The sequence below is a fragment of the Natrix helvetica genome, assembly GCF_964273705.1.
Source record: "Natrix helvetica genome assembly, chromosome: 1".
Classification (NCBI taxonomy): Eukaryota; Metazoa; Chordata; class Lepidosauria; order Squamata; family Natricidae; genus Natrix; species Natrix helvetica.
In genome coordinates this window covers 128034525-128060726 of record NC_138548.1, presented here as the reverse complement: position 1 = coordinate 128060726, position 26202 = coordinate 128034525, and the positions used below count along the sequence as shown (strand labels likewise).

The 26202-nt window shown below is 38.7% G+C and overlaps 1 protein-coding gene across 1 annotated transcript in view; it reads left to right on the top strand.

The window, feature by feature from the left end:
* Window positions 1–940: 940 nt before the first annotated feature.
* The window catches only part of ARPC2 (actin related protein 2/3 complex subunit 2), a 27645-nt gene continuing 2383 nt past the window's right edge, over window positions 941–26202 (top strand). The window contains exons 1-9 of the mRNA XM_081936003.1: window positions 941–1182; window positions 14052–14086; window positions 15432–15544; window positions 17912–17957; window positions 18555–18741; window positions 19942–20035; window positions 21539–21665; window positions 24457–24557; window positions 25300–25400. Of these exons, the coding sequence (XP_081792129.1) occupies window positions 1109–1182; window positions 14052–14086; window positions 15432–15544; window positions 17912–17957; window positions 18555–18741; window positions 19942–20035; window positions 21539–21665; window positions 24457–24557; window positions 25300–25400 (878 nt within the window). The 5' untranslated portion in view covers window positions 941–1108. The remainder of the gene's footprint in view (window positions 1183–14051; window positions 14087–15431; window positions 15545–17911; window positions 17958–18554; window positions 18742–19941; window positions 20036–21538; window positions 21666–24456; window positions 24558–25299; window positions 25401–26202) is intronic.

Below are 26202 nucleotides of genomic sequence, written 5' to 3'. Positions count from 1 at the left end.
AATTTGTCTTTGATAAAATGATAAACAAATCCTTTCATTATTGTAAAACTGATTTCATTTATAAATTAACAAACACCTAATGAATGGGAAAAAATACAAGCAAGGTTTCATCGCTCTTTGTTTCTGACATCATCTCACATACCTTTTAATTTTTCAGTGTCTGTCAATATTTGCTGTTTGGTTCTAGAAAGTACACCCTCATTGCACAATACAATAAATAATACCCGGCTCTCTTATTTAACGTTGCAATAATTTAGTGAGAAAAACATACACTTGTATTTGTATTAATAATTCCCTCAACAGGAACTGTACAATTACTGTACAATTATTAACTTAGGGTTCTTGCCATACAAAAGAACAAGGAAACAGAATCGGTGAAAATCCAGTATGCAATCGCTTCAGCTGCACGATACAGAAATTATTTATTTGCAGTTAGGAAATGTCTCCACTTGCCAATTCACAAAAATCACGTGTGCCCGATCCAGATCGCCTGTACGACTGCAGGCGGAGGAGTGTCAGGAAAAGCAAGCATGCGTGTTTGTGGAAAGAGAGGGTTGTGGAATGCTCAGAGTTTACAACTCAGTTTACACAACTCAGCACCAAGGGCTGTACACAGTTCAACTTTATACATTTTCGTCTCTTGAAATGTGAGGATTATCCAATCCCACGTGCGACGTCAAAGGGGACAGACGACCCAACAAGCAGGGGCACCTTCCCTTTTGCGACTCCAAGCCCGCGATTAAGCAATCTGCGCGCGCGCAGCTCGGTAAAGAGAAGAAGCGCCCGCAGAGAAAGTCCCCGCACTTCCCGAGGCGATTCTCAGGTGGAGCGCGTGCGCACAACGCAGTCTCTCTCTCTCTCTCTCTCTCTCTCTCTCTCTCTCTGCGCCTCCCTCCTCCCTACCCGGAAGTGACGCACAGTGCCGGCTCGGAGAAGGTGGGGTAGAGCCCTTAGTGGCGGAAGCGACTGGAGTCGGGCGGGTCCCCGGTGCAGCGCGCTCCTCGGTTTAGGTGGATTTTTTTTCCCTTCCCCTTCCCTGTTTCCCCCCCGCTCCTCCTCCTCCTCCCCCGCCCGGCTTCCGTACCCCCTCCTCACGGTCGCCATCGCCATGATCCTGCTGGAGGTCAACAACCGCATCATTGAGGAGACGCTCGCGCTCAAGTTCGAGGGCGCGGCCGCTGGGTGAGAGAGGCTGGGAGAGTGGGAGTGGCAGCGGGTGGACGGACGGGCGGGCAAAAGGGAACGGGCGCACGGGGCCCAGGCGCCACCACCGGCCGGCTTGCCCGCTAAGGAAGACGAGGCTTGTCAGGGCTCCCGAGCGACCGGACGGGGATATGTGATCAGGCCTAGCTCCCCTCTCCCTGCCCGCTGGTGGGACTCTTAGTGGGGAGAGACCCTTTCGGTTAGGGAACGGTTGGTGGTGGGGGGAGGCACCGACTGTTGGCCCCGATGGAGGAGGAAGGGCGCGGAGCCAGGCCCCGGCTGCTGCTCTTCCGCTCGCCATTTCGAAGTGACTCGGTGTTGAACCATCAAGCCCAGCACGGAGAGAGGCGCGGTTTCTCTGGCATTTCTCCCCTCCCACTGTCAACACGTTGGTAGCTCTCCTTCCGGGCCTCAAAAGAGATTCAAGTCGGTGGAAGGTTTTTTTTTTTTTTTTTTTTTGAGGAAGAGAAGTACCGTACTTGGTATCAGAAGCGCTTCTTAAGGGCGACTCCTCATCACATTGCTGCCCGGCTTCCTGGGCGGGTTTTTTTTTTTTTTTTTTTGGCTGCTTGTCCCAAAAGTGTTTTTGGGGAAAAAATGACAGTCATGACCTGGATGTCTGAGAATCTCTACAGACTTTCACGTGTTGCTTCTTCTTTTTTTCTGTTCCTCAGACAGTGCCCTTTTCCTGGCGAATTGAGTCGATCACCTTTTTTAAAAACCTGGGTGCCTTCCCACCTTTATGTGAACGGTGTATATGTTTTAGATCAGGGGTCGCCAACCTTTCGGACCACAGGGACCACTACATTCATAATTTTAAATCCCACGGATCACCAATATGAATTTTTTAAAAAGATAAATAGTATTTAGTGCAATATTTTAAAAAATGCAAATAATTTTTCTGCGGACCACCAAAATTTTCTCGTGGACCACTAGTTGGGGAACGCTGTTTTAGATAATACCTCACTTAACCCAATAGGAAAGTCTGGTGTTTTCAGCATTTTCTCAAGAGGAGAGAGTGAAGCATCTAAGAAAATCTAGAGGAGGGAGGTCTTGATAGTCACACTTGAAAAATGCAAACAAATATTCGAATTCCCAATTTCTTGCCTACTGAATATAACTTGGGTGTGGTTTGTCTTTCTCTATTCCCTGATGTGTTATCTTCCAGTCTCTTGGCTGTTTTGTGTGTGATATACACCAGTGGTCACCAACTGGTGGTCCGTAGACCACTGGTGGTCCGTGAGAAAATTTTGGTGGGCCACATACCATCCAATGTACACAAATGTTGTGGTTTGAAAACATTTTGTGTGACATAGCTGTCAACAAGGCATATCTAGCAAGGGATTTGTTATAATGAATAGTCAAGAAACGCCTTGCAGGATAAAAATAAAATCTATATTTTACTATTCATCAAAAACCACCACCCCCATTTTAATTGATTTGCTGGAAATTAGGATGCAGTCTATTACATACCCCTCTAGTAGTACTTAAAACATGATTTTAGACAGTTTGGGTCACTTTTCTTCTAAATATTTGTGCCATTATGTTATATTCCAGTGTTTAATAGAAGCGTATCTTTGATGCTTAACATTGATAAATTTAAGTTTGATAATATTAAATTTAACTTTGATAAAATTATTGTATCTACCAATAATGCATAAAATATTGCCTGCTTAACAAAAGCTGTTAAATAAATCAATATATTCAGGAACTTAGCTTAAATGGAAAAGAGCCATTTCTCTAATGCAGTAGATATAGCTGAATTTGCAGCACTTTTAAGTTCATTGTCATGCATAAGTAGGCTTTTCCATGCAATAAAACACTACAGTATATCCTATGATAATATTGTGTAGCAAAATCTAGATTTATTTAAAAAATGCTAGCGCCAACTATTTTAACATCTCGGGGCAGTTTCAACATCTTTAGTGTCATTTATTCCATAATGTATTCTCAGCCTTAGAGAACGTAGTTATTGTAACTGTTCATGTCCAATGCATCTGTTGTGGGAATCAGAAGAGATGCCCTGTTGATGACCTGAAACTTTTACTGGGCTGCTGGGAAGTGTGCAGTCCTCTATGTAATTCAACTGTTTTATTAGCTGTAGCCATATCTGCTGGTTCTGAATATTCACAAATTTGTAGCACCAGTCCCAAATAACATGAGATTCTGGAGAATCATGTCATTGGAAGTTTCATATTTGTAGGCATGCATTTTTCACATAGATGTTGCTTTAGGTAAATATGTGTGCAAATTCCTCTGTTGCTTGCAGTTGATACTTCTGAAGACTGCAGAAAATAAATGAATGTGCTGTCTTTGATGCACTAAATTCATGTTTGCCAGAAGAATGATGGCAGTCCTATAGAGTAGGGGTGTCAAATTCAATTTCACTGAGGGCCGCATCAGGGTTGTGTTTGACTTCATGGGGCCAGGGTGGGCATGGCCAGCTCGACATCACTCGTGTTGGGGGTGGCCCGAGCGCTCTGCCAGTGAAAACGGAGCTTGCAAGGGCCTCCCAAGGTGCTCCTGAGCTCAGTTTTCGCTGGCAGAGGCATCGCAAGCCGGTCCTTTGCTGTTTCCAGGGCAGCCCTGCAGGCCAGATCTAAACCCAGGCCTTGAGTTTGACACCCCTGCTATAGAGCTTATGATTATCCTTCTTTATTACATGCAGTTGTGTGTGCTTATTGTCTTACATTGCCTTTGCTCTGGTTAATTCAAAGTATCTTTATTTTATTAATTTATATGTTTGGTGAGGTTAATTTTTATTAAGCAACTTTTAGTAGCATCCAGTTGAATAACACATCAATCTGTTAATGCAAAAAACACTCTTGAGAACAAGCATTAATACTAACTAGTATATAAACGGAAAGGAAGTTATTACTTCTGCATTTTTAAGGACAGAAACCATGTCCTGACAAGCTCTGAGCCAAGACAAAGAAATGAAATGAATGCTAATCTATTTGCTTCAAGCTGAGTCATCTCTTAAAATATACCTAATGGGTGTGTACAGCGAGCTGTTTCCTATATTTGTTTGAGAAAAAATTCAGCCACATTTCCCAATATTCAAGGTGCTTTTAAAAAAAGGCTACTCTACCTGTTAAATTTGAAAACAATACATTGTACTGGTTTGAGTCTCCTTAAAATAATAAGATTATTTATAATTACAAATATGAACTGAGTGAATCAAGTAACTGTTGCAAAATAGGAGGCTATAATGCACTTGAGAAATATGAGTACCAAATTTGACTTACATTTGAGGGCTGCTGGTTTCCTAGTAGTGTGTTTTTAGATAAGATCCGGTAATAAGACTAATATGTAACAGTTGTGATACAATGATTACATTTCTTATTAAAACTTTGGAACCCACTATTTCCCTTTGTTTGATAGACGAGCAAGAGTATTCTTCCTTATCTCTTTTGAATCATAGAAGGGTTATGCTCACTGTTGGATCAAATCAACAAATTTAAACTGAATTGTTAAATTTGTATAATAGAGAACAAAGTGCAAAGAAGTTCTAGGAAGTATATCTGGCTTACATTTTTTTTATATCAAGCTTTCTTTGCATTTTTGCGGAACACTTGCATGACTTCTTCAGTGTCCATGAATATTAAATAATAGATACTTTTAAAAATTAAAGACAGAGCATTAGAGCAGCCCAGAATGCTAATCATCCAGTGTTAGTGGATGTATTAATTTGCGAACATTATGCCCACACCTCTTATGCTGTACTAAGTCATACCCTGCTGCTTTATTTAGCAATTTTCACTTTAATTTTAGTGTATTTATAAAGGGCACATGTTGCTCTTTCCCACATTAGAATTAACATGAGAAAGTAACACACAATGAAATATATACAGTGTAGCTTTTAAGATTTCATGATAATCTATCTGCAGAGCTGTCCCTGGAATACCTTTTCAAAAAAAATTACTCCATATGGTTCTTTAAGCTTTATAGTATCAGATTCCATTTAGGCCTAATTATAAATAATCTACTGTAATCAATTTAGGACAAAATCTGGTTATTTAAAAATATTAATAAGTAAAAAATTTGTCAAATTTTCCATGCCTATTAGATTAGGTGGGATAGATCATAATGGAGAAACACTATGTGGTTGGCAAGAGTTTACAGTTGCTTGATGGCTGTAATCACAAATGATTGATAGCTTTGAATATAGGCAGTTGTCATTGGTTGGTCTGCAAATTATCTTAGAAAGTCTGCTAAAAATGACCAAATGGAAATTTTTAATATTAGAACGTCTGCATAATAGCTGGTGTCTTCATTTTCTCACAAGGAATTTTACAGTATATAAGAATGTCAATGAAGTGAATGCTTATGCTATCATTCCAAATATATACCGTATTTTTCAGAGTATAAGACTTACCTTTTTCCCTCAAAAAAGAGGGTGAAAATCTGGGTGCGTCTTATACACCGAATACAGCATTTTTGCCTCCAGAAGCCCCGCCCTTTCACCAAAATGGCTATGCATAGCTTTATGGAGGCTTTCAGAGAGCTCCTGGGGGCTGGGGAGGGCAGAAATGAGCAAAAAATGGGCAATTTCCCCCTCCCCAGCCCCAGCAGCACTCTATAAGCCTCCACAAGGCTATGCACACAATTTGTTTGACAAAAACCAGGCCTGTTTTCACGAAAAACGGGCCGTTTTTTGCTTGTTTTTGCCCCCCACCCCCACCCCAGGAGCCCTCTGCAAGCCCCCACAAGGCTATTCATGCCTTTTTTTGAAAAAAAAAATAGACCCTGTTTTCATGAAAAACGGGCTGTTTTTGGGAGGTTTGCAGAGTGCAAAAACTTTTTTTCCCCTTTTGGAAAGCTCTACTGATTGATGAGAATTACATTGATCAAGTACTGTGCCAGCAGAAACACCTACCTATCTACTGTATTTCTTTCTATCTCTATTTCTCTGTCTCTATCCCTCTACCTACCTACCTACACTCACACACTCTCTCCCTACCTACCTACTTACTGCATTTCTCTATCTCTCTCTCCCTTTACCTACCTACCTAACTACTCTCACTCTCTCTCCCTACCTACCTACTGTATTTCTCTCTCTTTCTCTCCCCGTCTATCCCTCTATCTACCTACCTACTTTTTTAAAAAAGAATTGCCTCTTCAAAACCTTGGTGCGTCTTATACTCTGAAAAATACGGTAATTTATTTGCTAAGACACTTCAATATCCAGTTGCAATTGCAACATTTGTATTACACAACAAGGCAAACTTAAAATCTTAAACTACTGTTTCTAAGAGAGAGAAAAATAGAAGGGCCGAAACAGAAAGAAGAAGCAATTCCTAATGTTTAACAGTATATTGACTGCAATTATTAGTTGGAGCACAATTAAAGGAAATTTAATTGTAATTAAAAGTGTAATTTGTAAAGCATATAAATTTTAAAAAATATTTTCCTTTTTTTTTTGCTTGTCATTCTGCTTTTCCTTGTTTATGTGACTTCTGAATTCATTTTCTGATTAACAACTTTATCAAAGAAAAATATTGAAATGAATAAAAAAGAAATGTAATGTAACAGAATGCAACATATGTTATAATCCTTGCTAGGCAGCTCAATTCAGATTGATGCTGAAATATACTGTGAATTGAAAATGCAACTATTGGCTCTTATTGCCATGTGGACACTTTAATATAAGGCTTCAATCAATCCTTTGATTGGAGATATCAGCTTGCTGTATAAAGAATATGTAAATATACTAGAAGCTCTGACCTGAAGAGATGGCAAAGTGGTAGCTGAATTAACAATATTTTTGTTTTATTAAAGGAATGAATTGACTCATCTTCCTCCTCAAAAATATAATGCTCATGTTGATTCCTTCTTTTTTAAAAAATATGATTGATTTTGCCTTGTATCTTTATCATTTTGAACAAAAGGTTCCTTCCCCAAGTAATTTTGCTTAGGATTGTAACATAAGCTTGCCAGTACCGTGTATTCCAAAACCCAGTATACCCCTTCTTTTGTGGATCCTGGAATCCTCCAGAGGTGGGTTGCTACCGGTTCGCTCCTGTTCGGTAGTGGAAATTGAGACTGGGTCACAAACCGGTAGGGGTGGCAGGCTGGCCACACCCCCGAACCGGTTCTCCAGTCGCCGCTACCGTTGCTGGCTTGGTTTTTAATCATTTTTTCATGTTCTGCGCATGCGCAAAACAATTTACACTCAACTGCATGCAAAGCGAACTGGCAGTAATGCCAGCAGCAGCCCACCCCTGGAATCCTCCCTCTGATTTATTACTTGAACCAGACATTAATTTTGAATTCTGCAATCTCCTTAACTATGCTGCATTCTCCATGTATGCCTCATATATGAATTGGACTCCACTTTTTTCTGATTTTATTAATAACAGGGAAATTCTGTACAATAGTCTCCTTTGCATTCTATAACTTACTTGATAGTTTGTGCTGTTCGCCTTGTATGAGTATAGATGAGAAATATATTGTACAATGAGTATTTGATGATGGTTTAAAATATGTACTTGTTTAAAGCCATGCTAGTTGCCAGTGGGTTTGGGAGTATGGGGGCAATCTAATTCAAAAAGTACAGTAATTTTGTATAAAAATAGCATGCAATTATGGTTGATTGAAGAGAGAAAGAGGACAGCAGGAAGAAAGATCCTATTCTCATCCCAGCAGTAGGGTAAATGTGGATTCAAGGAATGCTTTAAAAGGATGCAATGTTTGTTTATGTTAATGAGAAAAATGGAGAACCACCTTTGGCCAAAAAAAGTCTGCTGATCTTATCCTCTGAGTCCAGATGAGCTTGTCAAAACACATCTTTCTTGCATTTAGAGTGAGAAATAGGAAGGCAACTGCCTGCTGAGTGATATTTTGGGTTTATATACCTTATTAGTTTGTTCCTTCAAGCAGAGAGCAACAAAGAGAAACAGTCCATGTCTTTTAATATTTCAGGTAGCTTGTGCTATAGGAAGCTCATGAAAAAATAAGGTAGGTTTTTACTAATTTGTAGAAGAAAATAATAGTTGGTTTATAAGATAATTTGGTTATGTGAAGACAAATTGGAAAAATAGCCATTGGAGGTAGAAAATAGTTTCAGTGTATTATCAATGCATTTTCTGCTCTTTAGTGCAGAAAAATATGTATGGCATGTTGTATGGAATGCTGATGGTATAGGTCGGGTATCTGCAACCTGTGGCTCTGTGCTGCATGCGGCTCTTTCACCACTCTTCTGCAGCTCCCTGTGTCCCTGTCGCGGCAGGGATGAAAGAGCTGTTGCCCTGTCACGGCGGTGGCAATGGGTGGAGTCTTAGTGCGGGAGCGAAGCACCTCTGTACTTGCCTTTGCGCGGCAACAGGATTCCGCTTGGTTGTGGAATTTGCTGTTGCCCCCAGCAAAGAGGGCTGGGAGAGAAAGGCGGGGCGGATCTTGAGGGGTGGGGGCCATCCCCCAAGCCTAGCCATCGGTGGGGTCAAACGGAAGAAGGGAGCAGCATGGGGAAGTGCTCCCGTCCCCCGGTGTGCAGAATGAATGCAGTTTGGACCAGATGTAAGTCATTAGGTTGTAAGACAGGACAAGATACCATATGATTGGTCCCAATTTTTTGACATTTTTCGGGACAATCATTTAGAGCAGGAGTTTCAAACTTGTGACAGGACATTGTCATATGACATATCACAACTTCCCCCCTCCTTCGTTAAACAAGGGATGGGCGTGGCCAGTGCGTGACGCATCTGGGCCTCAGTCCGTAATTTTGACATCCCTGATTTAGAGAATCAACCATTAAGTGAATCCATGGTTATTAAGTGAATGGCAAAGTTCTAAGTGTGAACCTATTCTTCTAAAGGGGCATTCGCCAGAAGTGCTTTATAGGCCATAAATCACTTTCTAGTCTGTCATAATTTCAAACAGTGATTAAGCAACCAGTTGTAAATGGAAGATTACCTGCATACTGTTCTAAATATGATTAAATACCTAATATTACTAAAAATATCTTTGGACTGTACATTTTCGTTCACAAGCATTCTCTTTTATGCAGGCTATACATATAAGGAACGTTTGACACATATTACCAGCTTTTTTTGTAATGAATCTTGGAAATGTTATGTGTTTTCCAATTGCCCAGTATCAGCTTCAAATATCGCATTAGAAGCCACATTTTATTAATTAACATTTTCTTGCTGTCCTATGGGATCCCAAAAGATACAGTGCAAATGAAAAAAAAATGATCATCATCACAATTTCCTTTCCAGTATCTCCCAATTATATAAAACAACATTTTAATTGTATAATGTTTTCCTGTTGTGAAAATAAATGATCTAGGCTTTATGTAGCTTTTAACTAGACAGTAGCTTATTAAAATATAGTTAAATATTCAGGAGTTTGCTTTATAAAAGTGGTAATCTTTTATAATTTCACCTAAACAGTGTGCCTTTTATAGTTCTGCTATGCAAGAATAAAGTTGGGTTTGAGACATAAAGTCTAGTATTTTTGGATTTAGCTGATACGATTGAAAATATGAGATTGAAAATGAAATCCCAGCTACTGCCTTCCTCTGGGGAGAAGAACTGCTATATATAACTGGTTGCGATTCTAGGAAAAATGGAATTGCTAATGGAAAAGAAGCCTATACAAATTATAATTTATCTTGGTAGAGTTGTGAATGTATAATGAATATGATAGGAATATTCCAGAGAATGCAATGAATACAGGGTAGAATCACTCTGGGTATGACCAACACATTTTCATAGTCTGACAGAAGACCTCATCAAAGTCTAGCATAAAATGCGGAAAATATAAGAATTGTACTGAACATGTGGTATGTTGTCCAAAGGAAAATTAAGATCCCACATCTTAATTTTAATATTTTATGTACCACTTTATCTTATCCACTGTAAATGGGACAAAGGCTTAGACTTCATACATTAATTACTGTTTTTCATAGTGGAACATCTGTAGATAAGGTGTCTGTATCTGGTGATTATTGAAACAATGTGGACTATAGATAGGTTGATATTGTTTATTCTGCCTTCTTGAATCTAGAGATCTTTATATCGGAGTGTTTATTGAAAGAGGCCATGAAGGAATAAATTTTTCATTCTTTTCCTTAGTCTTTATTATGTGTGTTAGTGCACAGTCCTCTAGCAAGGTGTTTTTGTTATTTAAGTAAATTGCTGCATTAATTGTTGATAAATCAGGAAGGATACAGTCCTTCTCCAAATTCCAGGGAACTTTCCACCTAGAAATAAACAAGCAGGAAGAGCAAATAAGAATTTTGTGAAATTGTAACAGGAAGTGGTTGCAAGCGATTACGTTCTGTGCATGGTATGCAAAACTGAGTAAGGAAACCATTTTCTCATCTTTTAATAGCAGAAGGCAGCCAACTACTTCTACCATTTTTTGCACAGTTATGAGAACTGAAAAACTAGAAGGTTGTGCAGAGAGTCTTTCCTAGTCTATATCTTTAGTTCAGTATTTTCTTTGCGGAAACTGCCTGGAGAACATATTGATATAGGCAGAAGGGGATTTCACCAAGATAATTCTTTGCCTCTTCATATAATTCTGAATTACAAGCACCCACTTTATAGATCAGTGTTGGCGAACATTTCCAGCATTGAGTGCTGAAATGGGAGTTCACGTGTACACAGGAAACCAGAAGAGCAGCTGCCCGGTGCACATGTGCACACTGGGCGGCTGCTCTTTCTGTTCTGGCATGCGCACCGGCCAGCTAGTGTTCATTCACGCATGCACACCAGAAACTGGAACACCAGATGACCAGTGCGCATGTGTGCACTGGGAAGAGGATATTCTGGTTTCTGGTGTGTGCATGTGCACCACCCATCTGATGTTCCAATTTCTGGCACGCATGCATGCACAAAGACCAACTGACCAGTGCGTATGCACACCAGAAACTGAAAGACCAAGTGGCTGGCATGTAAACGCATGCTGGAAACCGGAAGAGCAATGGGCAATGGCTCGCATGCCTGGAGAGATGGCTCTGTGTGCCACTTCCGGCATGCGTGGCATAGGTTCACTATCACAGATATAGATAGTATATTCTTATATGCTAAAACAAGGAGTTTTGAAATGGATCTTCTGTAATTAATATAAGAAGAATGTTGTTAATTTCCAGAATTCATGCCTTATTTCTATTTCTGTTATTTCTATTTTTCATTGGTTTTCTCCTTACCCCTTATTCTACAAATGCTATAAAAGTATATATGTGTGCAAATGTGGGAGGATTGTTGAGAAGTTGGTTGTGCAACAATTTAAAAAGGTCCTGAATGAAATGCTTTATCTAGCCCCCTTTTAAGTTGGGCTTCAGCCCTGGTTATGGGATTGAAACAGTATTGGTTGTGCTTTTTGATGACCTCTAGTGAGAAAGGATGTGGATAACTTATCCATCTTTTCTCTTCAGGACTTCTCAGCAGCCTTCAGTGCTGTCGACCATAGTATTCTTCTGGATAATAGCTGTGGGGATTGAGAGTGGACAGCACTGTAGTGAGTTGGTTCTATTCCTTTGCCAATGGCCAGTGTCACTTGGTCTTAATTTGTGGCAAGATGTCCTGCTCTTGGCCTCCCACTTTTTGAATGCCTTGGGGTTTGCTACTATTTTCACTCCCATTTAACAGCTACACGAAGCCACTAAGTAAGATCATCCATTTAAATCTCCACCCCCATGAAATAAACAGTGCTGCCAACATCCTGTCTAAGTGTCTGGAGGCTGGATGGGGTACAACAGGCATTGATTCAATCCTCTTAAGACTGAGTGGCTTTGGGTTTTGGGATCTAGGAGTTGGATGAAGTTGCATTGCCCTAGACAGACTCTGCATACAATTTGGATGTCCTTCTGGAGTCATGACTATAACTTGAAAAAAAGGTGGCCATCATGTCTAGGAAGGCCTTTACACAGCTTCAGATTGTGTGCCAATTGTGCCCATATCTGGATCGGGTGGCTCTACACTAACATTCATTCTGTGGTCACCTCCTATATGGATTACTGTAATGCACTCTACACATGGGCTGCCCTTGAAGAGTATTTGGAAGCTTCATTTGGTACAAAGTGTAATGGAACAGGCAGATCTAATTTGCTGGTAGCCAATGTATCCTGGTTTGTAAGTAATCAAACAATAAATTTTTTCAGAGTCAGGAAAGCAGTACTCAAATTTGTTGATATGGTATATGAAATTCTGGTCTTCCAAGGCTGCTTTACAACTCTGTATGCTTGTTTAATCCAGGCAAAAATATATTGGAAATCTTTCTCAATAAGCTGTCCTATGCAAATATTTCTCTACTTAACAGCCACTATTGGGCCCGGAATCTTGGTGAGCAAAGTGACAGTTAGATGAGATGTCACATGGCTACTGTATTTAATGATTGCAATCCTGGTTATTCTAGTTGTTAAGTTGATCTACTTGCGGGATCGTATTCTGCCCCATACATCCCTGCGACCAATTCGCTCGCACAGAGAGGGACTCCTCCAGGTGCCGTCCACCAGACAGTGTCAAGGGGCGGCGCCTAGGAGTAGAGCCTTCTCTGTGGCGGGCCCAGCCCTGTGGAATGACCTCCCCCCGGATATTAGGACTACATCTGACCTCCGCTCCTTCCGAATAAAGCTCAAGACCCACCTATTCCAAGTAGCTGGCCTGGCTCAATCATGATCTAACTATATCGCTCCTGACGGGTTTTTTATTTTATTGGGGTTTTTAAATATTGTGATTTTAATTGTTTTTATCTATCAGCCTACCTCCTCCTTGTACACGTCTTATATACGTCTTTGTTATATGTATGTCTTCTCCAGATATGTATTTTATATGTTTTATTGTATGCCGCCCCGAGTCCTTCGGGAGAGGGTGCGGCTAAGAAATAAATATTTATTATTATTATTATTATTATTATTATTATTATTATTATTATTATTATTATTATTATTATTATTATTATTATTATTATTATTATTATTATTATGTGGAGCACTGGGGAAAGGGCCAGGCCTCTCGGTGTAATGGGGTGGAAAGAGAACCTGACTTCCTTTTCCACCAACTGGCATGCAATAATGATGGTATGTGCTAGCCTTTTTCCTTCTAGAGGGGCAAGTGCTAGTATTTTCACCCGTCAGGGAAAACATGACAGCACAAGCCAATATTTGTCCCCCTCTGGCAGGGGAAACACTAGCAAATGCCTGCATTCTTAAAGGCTTAGAACAGTGGCATTCACTAGTGTTTTCACAAGATTTTATTTCCATTCCTCCTACACTGAGGAGGATTTCTCCTCCCTATATCGAGAGGAGGGGAAAACATTCAATGTACTGGGGGAATGGACCTCAAATACAGTGTTCCCTTTACTTGCAGCCTTCCCTGCCCTCTTCCTCATTGACTTTCTGGGGAAGCCAGGAGAGAAGATTGCAAATGATGATCGTAGGAGTCCTAGGCATTTGGCAACCAGTCATAAATACAAACAGATTGCCAATTGCCAACATGCAACTATGTGATGGGTGGTGGTGGTGGTGGTGGATGGGCTACAGGCTTTACAATATTTTGTGGGTTGTAAAGCACCTGTGAACGTGAACTCATTAAAAAAATATGTTGTAAGTCAAGGACCACCTGTATAAATGAGAGGAAAAGGGTATTTGATTTCTATTTACTTCAGTTTATAAAAATGTATTTGGCAGTATTAAGTTACAATTTTGTTCATTTCACTGTAGAGGAGGCAGAGAGGATTTAATTAAAAGCTAGAACATGACAAATGCATAATAGTTATGAGCATATTTGAAAAGGTACTATAGAGGAAAGCCTAAACTTCAACCTTTCTAAAACTTGCTCACTCCTTTCAACCTTTTATAAGTAATTCACCTTTTATTTTCCTCTTCCCTTCCCCAGAACCAAACCAGAGGCAGTAGAAGTAACATTCGCAGGTAAGTTCTCTACTTTTTAATTTTAAAAAAACTTACTGGTGTAAAAGGAAGAGAAATGTTCTGAACAAGATTGCATAGGCGGATGCAGGCACAATTACGTCGTTGATTACACTGTTAAATACAACTGACGGTCTTCCAGCCCCAGGGATGTCGGTGAAACTCCACTCTACTTTTCCCTACAAAACAACCACCAACACTCAGTGTAGCCCAGTTTCACTAACTGGGTCCAATAGTCACCAGAACCAAGCCCCTAAACAGAACCAAAGTCAGTCCACAAACCCAGTGCAGAAATCTCAAAACAAGGTCCATAAGCCACAATCCAGAGTCTGCAAAGCTAAGTATGCAAATCCAGAGGCTGAAACATGAGTTGAAGCCAAGGTTTCCAAAAGTCAGGGGAGTGAGTATTGAGACAAACATTTGTTCTTGACAAACACACCTTTCCCGGCCTCTGGTTAAATCACCTGAGGCAGGTATTCCTTGTGAGGAGTGGTGGGGCAACCTTGCAAACTTTGCAGACCTCCTCTGAGCTTTCCTCCGCTACACACTGTGCCTGCGGATCAGATAGGGGAGAGGGATCTATTGTCTCTCATTGCTACTGCCTATCTATAGCCAATCGTTCTATAGCCTGCGTTCATGAAGGCAGACAGCACCCCATCTGGTCGAGCATTTCCCCCAATATTGGAGAGGCCTGCAACAGCATTGTCCTTAGCCCCTGGACTCTCCAGATGTTCCAGGGGTATATGCCATCCCTTCGGATTGTTCCAGTTCTGCCTTCACCAATCTGGAGTTGTTCAGCCTTTAATCTGAAGGCTTTGGATATGTTGGATATATATAGTCCACTATGCAAGTATGATATGAATTGTAGTTCAGTGTAGTTGAAAGACATAACTTTGGTGAAATTGATTGTTTTGTTACTAAAGATATGAAACATAAAGGTGCTCAGTTATCTTTAATACAGCCTTTCCTAATTCACATTTCTCGAATTAACATAGATTGAAATGCAGTCACCCTTTATTATTCTTTTTTTTAATATCCAAAATGCATACTGGTATAGAAAAATACATACCTAAAGAAAACTGTAAAGAAAATGGCATGTTGTATTTTTACTTACACACACGTACACAAACCTTTTGGGCACCAGGGACCAATGGGTTTTTAAATATTTTTATAGGTAATGGGTACACATAATTGTTTTTTTTTTAATTTCTGTTTTATAAACTCTGTATTGATAACAGATTCACAATGTAAACAGTTGTTTTGTCTTTGTTTAGATAGGTTCGTCTTCCAATATATGCCTAAATTGAAAATATGCAAGCACTTCAAATTTTCCAATGTTTGTTTCTAGACTTTGATGGAGTTCTTTACCATATTTCCAATCCAAATGGTGATAAAACAAAGGTTATGGTCAGTATTTCTCTGAAATTCTACAAAGAGCTGCAGGAACATGGCGCTGATGAGGTGAGATTAGGTGTATTGCATATGTCTTATATGAAAGCTTCCCCATATTCATCAATTAGTTCTTTGTAAGTTAATCATGATGTCATCAATATTGTCTCTATTTAAATGCATTTTGCTATTAGTATTTAAGTGCATTAACTTCATTGCTCCCTCCTCCTTAAAGTCTTTTGGGGCGGGGGTAGTCATATATGAATTTTTAAGACAGTTAAATAAATAACTAAACAGATGCATCCAGCTAAGGAGTGTTCTAAAATTTGATTTGCATAAACGGAGGATAAACTGGTGTATACATATACAATCAGTAATATAAAATATACAGTAGGTAGATATAGGCAGCTACATAGGTAGATATTACAACATTTAGGATGTCAGGTCTGACTCAGTTGTTTAGGTGCAATATTTGTGAAAGCATTGCCTTACACATTCTCCTTTTTCTGACTTGCTGAAAGTTCAGTGGTTTCATGCCCCCCCCCCTTCTGTAGAACAAACATATTCTTAAACAAATTAAATTTTATTTCCAAGTATGAAACAATGGTAAATACACCTTCAAGACAAACAAAACTTCTTATGATTGCATCTATGCGGTGTTCTTGCCTGTGTTCTATAAATGGTTTGCTCTGCCTTCTTTCTACAGGTGCTTTTTTTCAAAAGGTAACTGGACTTTCTTGGGTTTTTTTCCCTTTGAAAATGTTTGGCTTTTCATCAAATGAACTGGACTGACCCAAACTGAGGAAGATTCTTGGATGAGAAGCAAAATGTTTTCAAAGGAAAAAATGAAGAAAGTACAGTTGCCTTTAAAAAGAAAAACCCCTTGGAACAACCATGACCTGAATGTTTGAGAATCTCCATAGACATTCTGCTATGATGTCTTTTTCAACTTCCCTGTCTAGCCTGCAGCCTTGGAATTATGTCTCTCTCTACACCCCATCTAAGCATCAGCCAGGAGAATCTTGCTTAGCATTTGAATCACAGGGGTCAGTTTGGTATTGCTATCTGCTAAGCTGAATTTCCAACATTACTTATGTTTCGGTTAATAACTGGTCCTGACAGCAAAGTAAAAACTAAATGGAGAGAAGGGCCTCAGTCCTTCTCCTGCTCACCGGTGCACTACCATTAAATGGTATTCTGTATTAAACCAGGAAGCTTCTAGTGAACCATTTAGAATAGAGAGACTCATACTATGGGTCTGCTTAAATTTATCTCTTTCTGCTTCTGAAGAATGAATTGATAAAGTTGTGTTGTATTACAGGTTTCTTGAAGATAACCATTTATGGTAGAAAAATACTCCTTTCTGTGTCGTGTGGTTAAATGTCTCAGCAGAAAGTGTGACTCAGTTCCTGAAATGGTTTTCAGATGTTTCATAATTGTAGCGTTCGTGCTGCAGTTGGTGTCGGTTTACATAGACGCTTATAACATTGCTTGAATCGTTTTGAGGGTCACCTAAGAAGAGCCAAAGGTTATGAAAGCCCAGGAGATAAGGCCCATGTCAACCCCTGTACCTACTATGAAAACCTGGTGCCTGTTTTGTCTGAGAAAGTCAGTTTGAGATTGATTTGTTTCTGAAAAAGAAAAATGGTTCTCTTCCAGTTCAGAATATGATTGGCTTTAGTGCTTAATCCACAAATACTGGAAAAATCTCTGCCTCTACCTTTTGCCTTTTTTTTTTCAAATGAAAACTTTATGGTAAATAATGCAGTTATGATATACATATAAAATACATTGTTCAAAAACTCATTGACAGCAAATAACTTCAGGATAGCAAACATGGGTGTATTTAACTAAAACACTGTCGAATTCTTTGGAGGTGATTTATGGGGTGATAACCTAAAATTGCAGTTCTGTTAACTTGAAAGGAAAAGCCTAATTTCAAGACTTGAGTATGAGTCTAATACTAAAATTTGAAGGATATATTATATTCATTTCCTCCTTGGAAAAAATGAAGACAGAGACATTATGCACTATGCAAATTGTATCACAAATAATTTATTGGTAGATTTGGTTGTATTCAGCTCACCTATTTATTTCTCACCTTTCTGGCTTCTCATTTTTTGGAAATGAAAGCAGACATGCCCCCACTATGAGCAATACATTGTGACATTTATATGTCATATCTTGAGTTCAGCAATATCTAAATGAATCTTCAAGTTGAGAATAAAGTAACAGTGGTGAATTAGGATGTTTTTCCCATTGTGCCTTAGATCTATCTCCATTCTTCAATAACTGAATTTTAATTTGAGATGATTAGAACTAATAATTGGGGCATCCAAAAAAATAATTTATCCTAGAATTGACTAAGGACAAGAAATTCTGAGGAGACCAAATAAATAGACATGTTAAGGCTCATAATATTTTTTTTCTGTCTCCTAGTTATTAAAGAGAGTGTATGGACACTACTTGGTAACTCCAGAGTCGGGTAAGCCTAAGCATAATTTGTGCCTTAATTCTTATTCAACCTGTTGTTAAATTGTAATTATTCTCTGCATTTCAAACAGAGAAATTGTTCTCCATGTTTTCAGGCCAGCTTATAGTTGGCCTCTTCTTGTTGCAGTGCTATTTTAAAAAAATACCCACCTCCCTTCAGCGTTCCACATGGAGGTCTGAGAACATCAGAGCTCCATTTCTCTGCAGCATAAGCTTTTGGATCCACCCCCAAGCAAAGCCCCGCTTATCTAGTTAGGGATTCTTTGTACTGTGTAAAGAGAGTGACAGGCATTCAGAAGCTCTGGAAAACCATGGTTACCTTCAACAGTACTGCTTCCCACTCATTTGTCCCAAAATACAGGGATAAGAATTGCTTTCTCTCACAGTTGGTGAAAGGAGGAGAAACAGTTGCCTGATTGAAGGAGAAAAGCAAGTTTAATGTTGCCAATACTTTATTTGAATATCTTCCTGTTGGGAAATTGGAAAGAAAGAACCTGTGTGTGACTGGCCAGTATTGTATTGCTTTCTCCAGAGAGAATTAAGATTGAAAAGGAAATCTGCAAATATTCTTATTATTTACCTGTTCTAGGTTACAATGTCTCTTTGTTGTACGATTTGGAAAACCTCCCGGCTGCCAAAGACTCCATTGTCCACCAAGCAGGCATGCTGAAACGCAACTGTTTTGCTTCGGTGTTTGAGAAATATTTCAAGTTCCAAGAGGAAGGCAAAGAAGGAGAGAAAAGAGCAGTCATCCACTACCGAGATGATGAGACAATGTAAGAAGCACTGTCTTTTTCTTGCCCCGTGACTTGGTCAGTTTCCAGACCCTCGGATTTTAAGTAGTTCAAAACATTCCACCTTCATTTATCCATTATCACTTGGCATCCCAAAGCTCTTTTAGATAGGAAATGGCAAATCTTTCTATAGATAAATGTTGACAGCCAGTTAAAGCTAAAGCCTGTCTGAAACATGCAGTAAAAATCAACATACACAGGTTTCCCAAATACATCATCATATGTAGGGTACTGTACACTAACGCCAATTGGATTAAAATCATGAAGCACTGTCCCCCCTATACTGGAGTAGAAATGGTAGCCTGTGGTCCCTGAATCCAATTTTATTCCTCTAAGTCTCTTCCAACCCTGATTGCTAAAAACTGAAATTTTCTTGCTGCTGAATCAGAGAATCCCTGACATGTAGATCTTAAAATAGGCATACAGTAGCATATTAAAAATAAAATAGTCTTGCCCACTTTCTTTCCTCAGCCTTACCCCCAACTGCTATGTGAGGATGCCGAGGAACTCAAAAAGTCTAGTGAGCTCAGTTTTGAAATATTACTGGTTGCCTGGAATTTTTTTTTAAAAAAGCCCTAACTCTGTAATGTTTGCTTTTGTATGAAGGGAAAATGTACACATGGATTGTAGCAGGTGATCTCATGCAGCTGGAGGGGGAAGTAGCGTCATCAGAGTCTCAGCAGCCAGCATGAAAAAGGAAGAAGTGGGAGGAAGAGTGTATTGAGGAAAACTATGGAGAACAATGAGATGCTTTAGGAGGAAAGGAGAGGAAAAGTGAAGAAGTGGGTGGAGGGGCAGTTCTTGAAAGGATCTTGAATGGGAAGTGTATTGTATGTATTGAGAATGAGAGAGTTGGGAGTAGGATCTTTCTCTGTTTAGCAATTAGTTTTTAACTGAAGTTGGTTTTTTACTGGCCATATTCACAACAGCAACCATATTGTGTAAAAACTTTTGTTTTGTGGTAGTGTTCTTACCACTTTCTCAAAATTCCAAAAATGCATATGCCAAACTCCAAAAGGATTAAGGATTGCAAAGAGGTACTGTACTAGTTCTCAGGCTGTTGTGTATACTCACATTGGAGTTGAGGTTTGTATTTATAAACCTTTCTGTTTGTAAACCTTTGGGCTCTTAGTATTAAAGTGACTTTCTTTAGCCGTTGGCTTTTTTAATCCCTCTCTCTAGGTACGTGGAATCAAAGAAGGATCGTGTCACAGTGGTTTTCAGCACGGTATTTAAGGATGACGATGACGTTGTGATTGGAAAGGTGTTTATGCAGGTAGGACCATTTCTGTTTTGTAGAGATTTAGTGTATTGTGATTGACGTTCCTATTCTCAGAAGTTTGCTATTGCCTTTAAAGTGAAGTTCCTCTCTCCTAAAACTAACTGCTAATACTGGTGCCTCTTGAAATTTACTTATTTTTTTATACAAATAAAAGAGTACTTACCATCTGTCTTGCTATCTGCATGAAGACTGAAGAAAAGAGGGAGTTTAAATAGAAAAGCAAAGGCTCACTTGAGACATTATCTTTTTGCTCTGAACAGCTGCCTGGCTGGCAACAGTTCCTGCAGGATGCAGAGTGGAAGATGAAGAAGAGAATTTCAATTGCTCTGTTGAGGCACAATTGTGTTTTGTGCTATCCCAGTATCAGATACTGGAGACACTTTTATTGGATTTCCTGAATTGTTTCCATTCCTATGGTTTGAATTATATATTTGTGAAATTTATTTATAACATTTATCTGATCACCTGAAACCTTTTGGATGTAAGCTATTTATAGAACTTACGTAATAAAAGCAAAAGTCAAGATAACAAAAGCAAAAATCAGGATAAAATTACTTAGAAGAGTAGTTAGAGAAGCTAGAATTACAGAAAAGGTGAATGGTGGGTATGATTAATATACAAAGGTTCTTCAGAAAAGCCATGTTTTCACCTTCTCAAAAACCATAAAGGTTGAAGCCCCACCCACAGCTCAGCAGGTAAACTGTTCCAGGGGAGGGGGCTCTCTACTCCCATTTTACTATAACAGCCAAATACTATTTCATCATGTTTATGTTTAGCCCTGGAACATAATCATAAAAATGCAAATGCAGACTATGTTAGAATCCCTTCATAATTTGGATTAAGAAGAAAGATGTCCACCTTGTAATTCCAAATTAATTTGACTCTTAGCACCTGCTTATCTTTCTAGAAATTAGGCATTTACAAAAAAGTGAATTCTGCATTGCTTGAGCAAGGGAAGTAGGAAGCAGCATTAGTGGAAAGTGAAAGAAATACAATATAGGAAGAAGAACATTGAAGATTTTTTTCCAGTGTAAGAACTTTAATGTGAGGAATAAATTTAAATAACAAAAAGAAAAAATAGGACAAAAATATCATTTAAATCTAAATAAAATAAACAGTGGGGAGAACAGTAAAATTGCTTTCTTTACATTACTGAGGAAATATAGCATATTTTATAAAACCCCATAATTTAGTTATCAGTAAAATCATGGAACGGGTAGTGCACATGATTTTATGTGTCCCTCAATAAAGCTATTAGGGAAGGGTGTGAAGGAATTGGGCTTTCTTATCAACTATACCCGAGCTTTTGAATTTGGTTACTTCCATGTTAAGAAAAGTGACCTCTTTTCTCACTTTGATTTAAACAAGCAAATGATTATGTTAAATAATAAACAACAACTCACAGTATAGTTTTTAATCTTTATTAAACTTGCATTCCATGCTTTCAGTGTGTTATTTTTCACGATCCCAACACTCTCATGCCTTTTGCTACCCTAGGAATTTAAGGAGGGCCGTCGTGCCAGTCACACAGCCCCTCAAGTGCTCTTCAGTCACAGGGAGCCTCCCTTGGAACTGAAAGATACAGACGCAGCAGTTGGAGATAATATTGGATATATCACATTTGGTAAGTGAACTTGTGCCCAGCCAGGCTAGGATTGGTTGGTAACTATATAAGAGCTGGTTTTCCCTAAACATTCTTTGTTTCTCAGAAATTACCAAACTATGTCCAAACAACATAGCTGCGCACATTTCTTTTAAAGCATTGTGATACACAATTCTTAATATGCTTTGTATGTAGCTGTACCTTGCAGGTCACTACTTAAGCAAATGCACTCAGAAATTGCATCTATAGATTATCACTGAGCCACACTTCTGTTGTCGACAAAATACTTGAAGAAAAGATTATTCTTTCTTGAGAGTTATACTTGTTGCCCCTACCAGGACAATAAATGCCCAGGTTAGATTGGAGGCAGAAATTTCCAAAGTAAAGGTATGATCTTGGAGGCTGATGACTAATTATTGGTGAAAACTCGATTCTTTCCAATAGGGTTGCCACCTTTAATTTTTGCTCATTACTTCTTCTTAAATTGGAAATTGGTTGTGGAGCCGAAAGTTGCATCACGTAGCTTTTGGCACCATTTTTAACATTGTTCGGATAGAATCAGGCTATGCAAGTTCTACTCTTAAGAGTGAATGTTATGGAGCATCAGGCTGAAATAAATAGGCTGTTCCAGAATAATAGAATTTAGATTGATGTGTATGGAAACCAGAAAATTATTGATATCCTCTCATCTTTCCCAAGCTAAGAAAGAGATTCTTTAAAGCTAGACATAACATCCTGCCTTCTAGATTGTTTTAATGCTGAAACTCCACTAATTGTGTATACCTGCCTATGTGGTGTTAATGAGCTAGAAACAGCCATTCACTACTGCACTGTATATTTTATAGGACATCAGATTGATTTAATTTTACCCAGTTATGTAATCAATTTGGTCAAATACCTTTGGAAAATTGGTCAAATACCTTTTGAAGTTCCTTTTTGAGTAGTTGAAATCTTCATTACCTGGTCAGTAGTTAGGTTTTACATTGCCACAATGGGAACAAAGCAAAAGCTTACAATTACAGAGGTAATTTTATTGACAATCCCCCCCCCCCCCCCATCCCCGGTCTCATTTTTCTGTAGTTTTAAAGATTATGTTGTGAAAACACTACCTGGCTTTTGTATGGGTTTCAGTTTTATTGTTTTTGACTTTTTAGGATTATAACTTTAATGCTAACAATATTGTATTCCTAAAATTTACTCTATTGATGTTGTAATATACTATTACGCTACTTATTCTTCTTAAAATGTTTTTAGGTCAGGGTTATAGCTCTGTACTTTCTATGCATTTTGTCTTTTTGTTTTCTCTGATTGATTAAATAAAGATTACTTGATTTGGCTTTGGTTAACTGTGTTCAAGAAAGTACCTGTGAAACCATCTGTAAGGAATTTGTGAGTGAACCTTGAAGATTGCCTGAGCTATCATTCGATCATAAGTATTCCATTTCTTAAGTTAAATGAATTGTTGAGCAATTCCAAGCAATGTTTTGTGATGGGGGGTTTCAGGACCAAGTTTCTGATTTCTGATCTGGTTGTAATGATCGATCTTACAGGTTAATGTTGCTCATAGAAGGATTTATGGTTCTTTGATTCTGATTTTTAGCTGATGTGAATATTTTAAAGACCAGTAACTTTGGTAGAATGACAGTTTCCTTCCACTGGAAAGCCTTTGATTCTTGCATAGCAATCCCTTTGTTCTTTAGCTTTTTTTAGTGTGTCATCACTGCACAAAATGTCCAGTTTCAAAATATTGTATAACTCAGAGATATCATATTTGGTGTTTGTTAAAAGCATTCAGTGAATAATTGGGCAGGAATATGAAGTACATGAAGGGATGTCACACAAAAGAAAGTCAACTCTTCTGTATTGACGGACAGGCAGAATGTGGAAAAATTAGGTACTGGAATGCTATGCTGAGAGCCCTTGTATAGTAAAAACCAATTCTATAGTTAGGTAGGGAGCTTCCCAGCATAGGATGTCTTCAGGCAGGGCCTAAATGCACAATGCTTATAGATACTTTAACTTGGATGCCCACACTAAGCAAAGAGTTGAACTTGTCCTACATGGGCCCTTCCAACTACATGATTTGTGGGGTGGGCAGAGGGAAAATGAGAATGCTAACTTTGCTTCTCTCTTTCCATAGCTTTCTTATCTATCTTTCCATATCTGTACTGTGAAATCGTTTATTATCTTTTTAAGGCTTTCTGGACGATGTTAAACCCCTGAATTTTCAGAATTGTATATTTTGAGAGGGGGCCTTCATCAACTGAAATGTGTATTTCATTGAAATAGTAAAGTTTCCCATACCACTGTGACAAAGAGAAAATGAAATAGTATCGAGGTACTTAGCTTGTTTTAATAAATCATGAAAGAGGACTAACTTAAAATGTTGCATGAATCTTGGAAAAAGATTGCAGAATCTGCCAAGAATTATTTCAGTGTCTGCATACAGATGAGATGAATACTTAGCACTGTTGTCACAAATAGATTATTGAAATTTTCTCTCTCTTTCTATCAGTGCTAGCTGAATTCTGACTGTACTTAATGAAAATCTGCATAAAGAAAATGTTGGGCTCAGTGTTCTCTTAGTTATGTACCTGGCACAATTAGAATGATCAAAATGCAGTTGGTAATTGGTTTTCACTCTGGAGAAAACTTGATTATATCTGTTCTGTACAAATGCCTTTATTAATTACGGAAATGATGCAGATGAATATTGAGCCAAAGAATAAGATATGTCAGTTTAGCAATTGTCTAATGTAGCTATGCAGTGATTGCTAAAGAATAAACATTTCTTGATGCCTTCTCTTTGCAGTGTTATTTCCCCGCCATACCAATACTGCCGCAAGAGATAATACCATAAATCTGATCCACACATTCCGGGACTACCTGCACTATCACATCAAATGCTCCAAGGTATAGGAATGGTATCTAGAGTCCCAGGGATGCAAATGCCTCATGTAGTTTGGGAAAATGAAATGATTGGTTGTGACAGTAACTTTAAAAAGTTATTTACATCCTGCCCTTGAAATTACCACTGTTGCACCATCTATGTGGTCATGTGTTCACAGGGTATATTTACATTTACTGTATTTTTCGGAGTATAAAACACACTTCCTTTCCCCCTCCCCCCACCCAAAAAATGAAGGTGAAAAATTGGGTGCATGTTATACACCGAATGTAGCCCCGTCCACCCGACGGCCTCCTCACGTCACATTTTAGGCCAGGCTGCAGGGATTGCCAAAGATCCCCCCTTAATTTTTGGCCTCTGCGCCTCGCATTTTCAGCCTCTGAATACTCCGTTTCAGACCTGTTCAAGGCTGTGTGGATTGCTAGAGCATGCGCTCACAACCAGCGTATCTGTTGCTAAAGTTCACCTCTGGGAATAGCTGATTGGGGGTATTCCGGGAGGCTGATCCACCCGCCAATCAGTTGCTCGTGCTGAATCAGGCTAATGTGCTGAAGCTGACCAGGCTGTTGGCTAAGGACACTAGTCAGATGAATACCGATGGATGCTGGCAGGCAGAGGCAGATTTTTTTTCCTTATTTTCCTCCCAAAAAACTAATGTGCATCTTATACTGCGAAAAATAGGGTAGCTTGAATTTTAAGAATTATGAAGAACCCTTAGATATGTTTTTTTCTTCTTCTTTAATACAGGCTTACATTCACACGCGCATGAGGGCAAAAACATCAGATTTTCTCAAAGTGCTGAATCGTGCCCGGCCTGATGCAGAAAAGAAAGAAATGAAAACAATCACGTGAGTTTTAAAGGGTTTCTTTCTCTCTTGTGAGTTTCTTTCTTCTGATTTATTTATCAAGTAAACTTGCATAGCTGCTCATCTGAAATATGTTAGTCTGAATGGCGTCCAAAGTGAAAAACATAAAACAGTGCACAGTAAAAAAAAAATCATTCAAAACTAAAAACAATAAAAAGCAGTAAAACAATTTTAAATTAATGCAAAATCTGCAGGATAGTGCACTCAATTTTCTTAGCATTACATGATCTATTCAATAGTTGATACAATGCAGTCCTGAAGAACACAACGCATATAGTCATGTTTTAGTGTTTAAACTAGGATAATGCATGTATAAATTAGATCTGCTTAAAAACAAGACTAAATGTGAACAACATAGACTTAACATTTTATTATTGCTCACATTTCATCTATGTTGGTGCATGTATGTATATATATCCCCCAAACAGTTGCTTTATTTGTGGTTCAGCTAATGAAATAATTTGATTGAACTTCCTGCTAACTTAGTGCAGTAATATATGGAGAGATGATCAAAATAAAATAATTCACTCATGTCATATAGGATGAATTGAAACTGAACAAGTTCACAAACAAGTGAGCTTTTACCAAAATAGATCACACAGTTAATTTTCCAGAAGAAGAATAAATGCTACAAGTTAAATCATGATTGGTTATCTAAAATGCAACTACTTTAGCAAGCTCTTTATGAATTGTAGAACTCCACCTCCATTGCATTATCTTGCTGGGTTAGTAGCTGTATCCTTGAATCCGAAATATTTGCACGCTAAAGAGTCAATGCATAAGT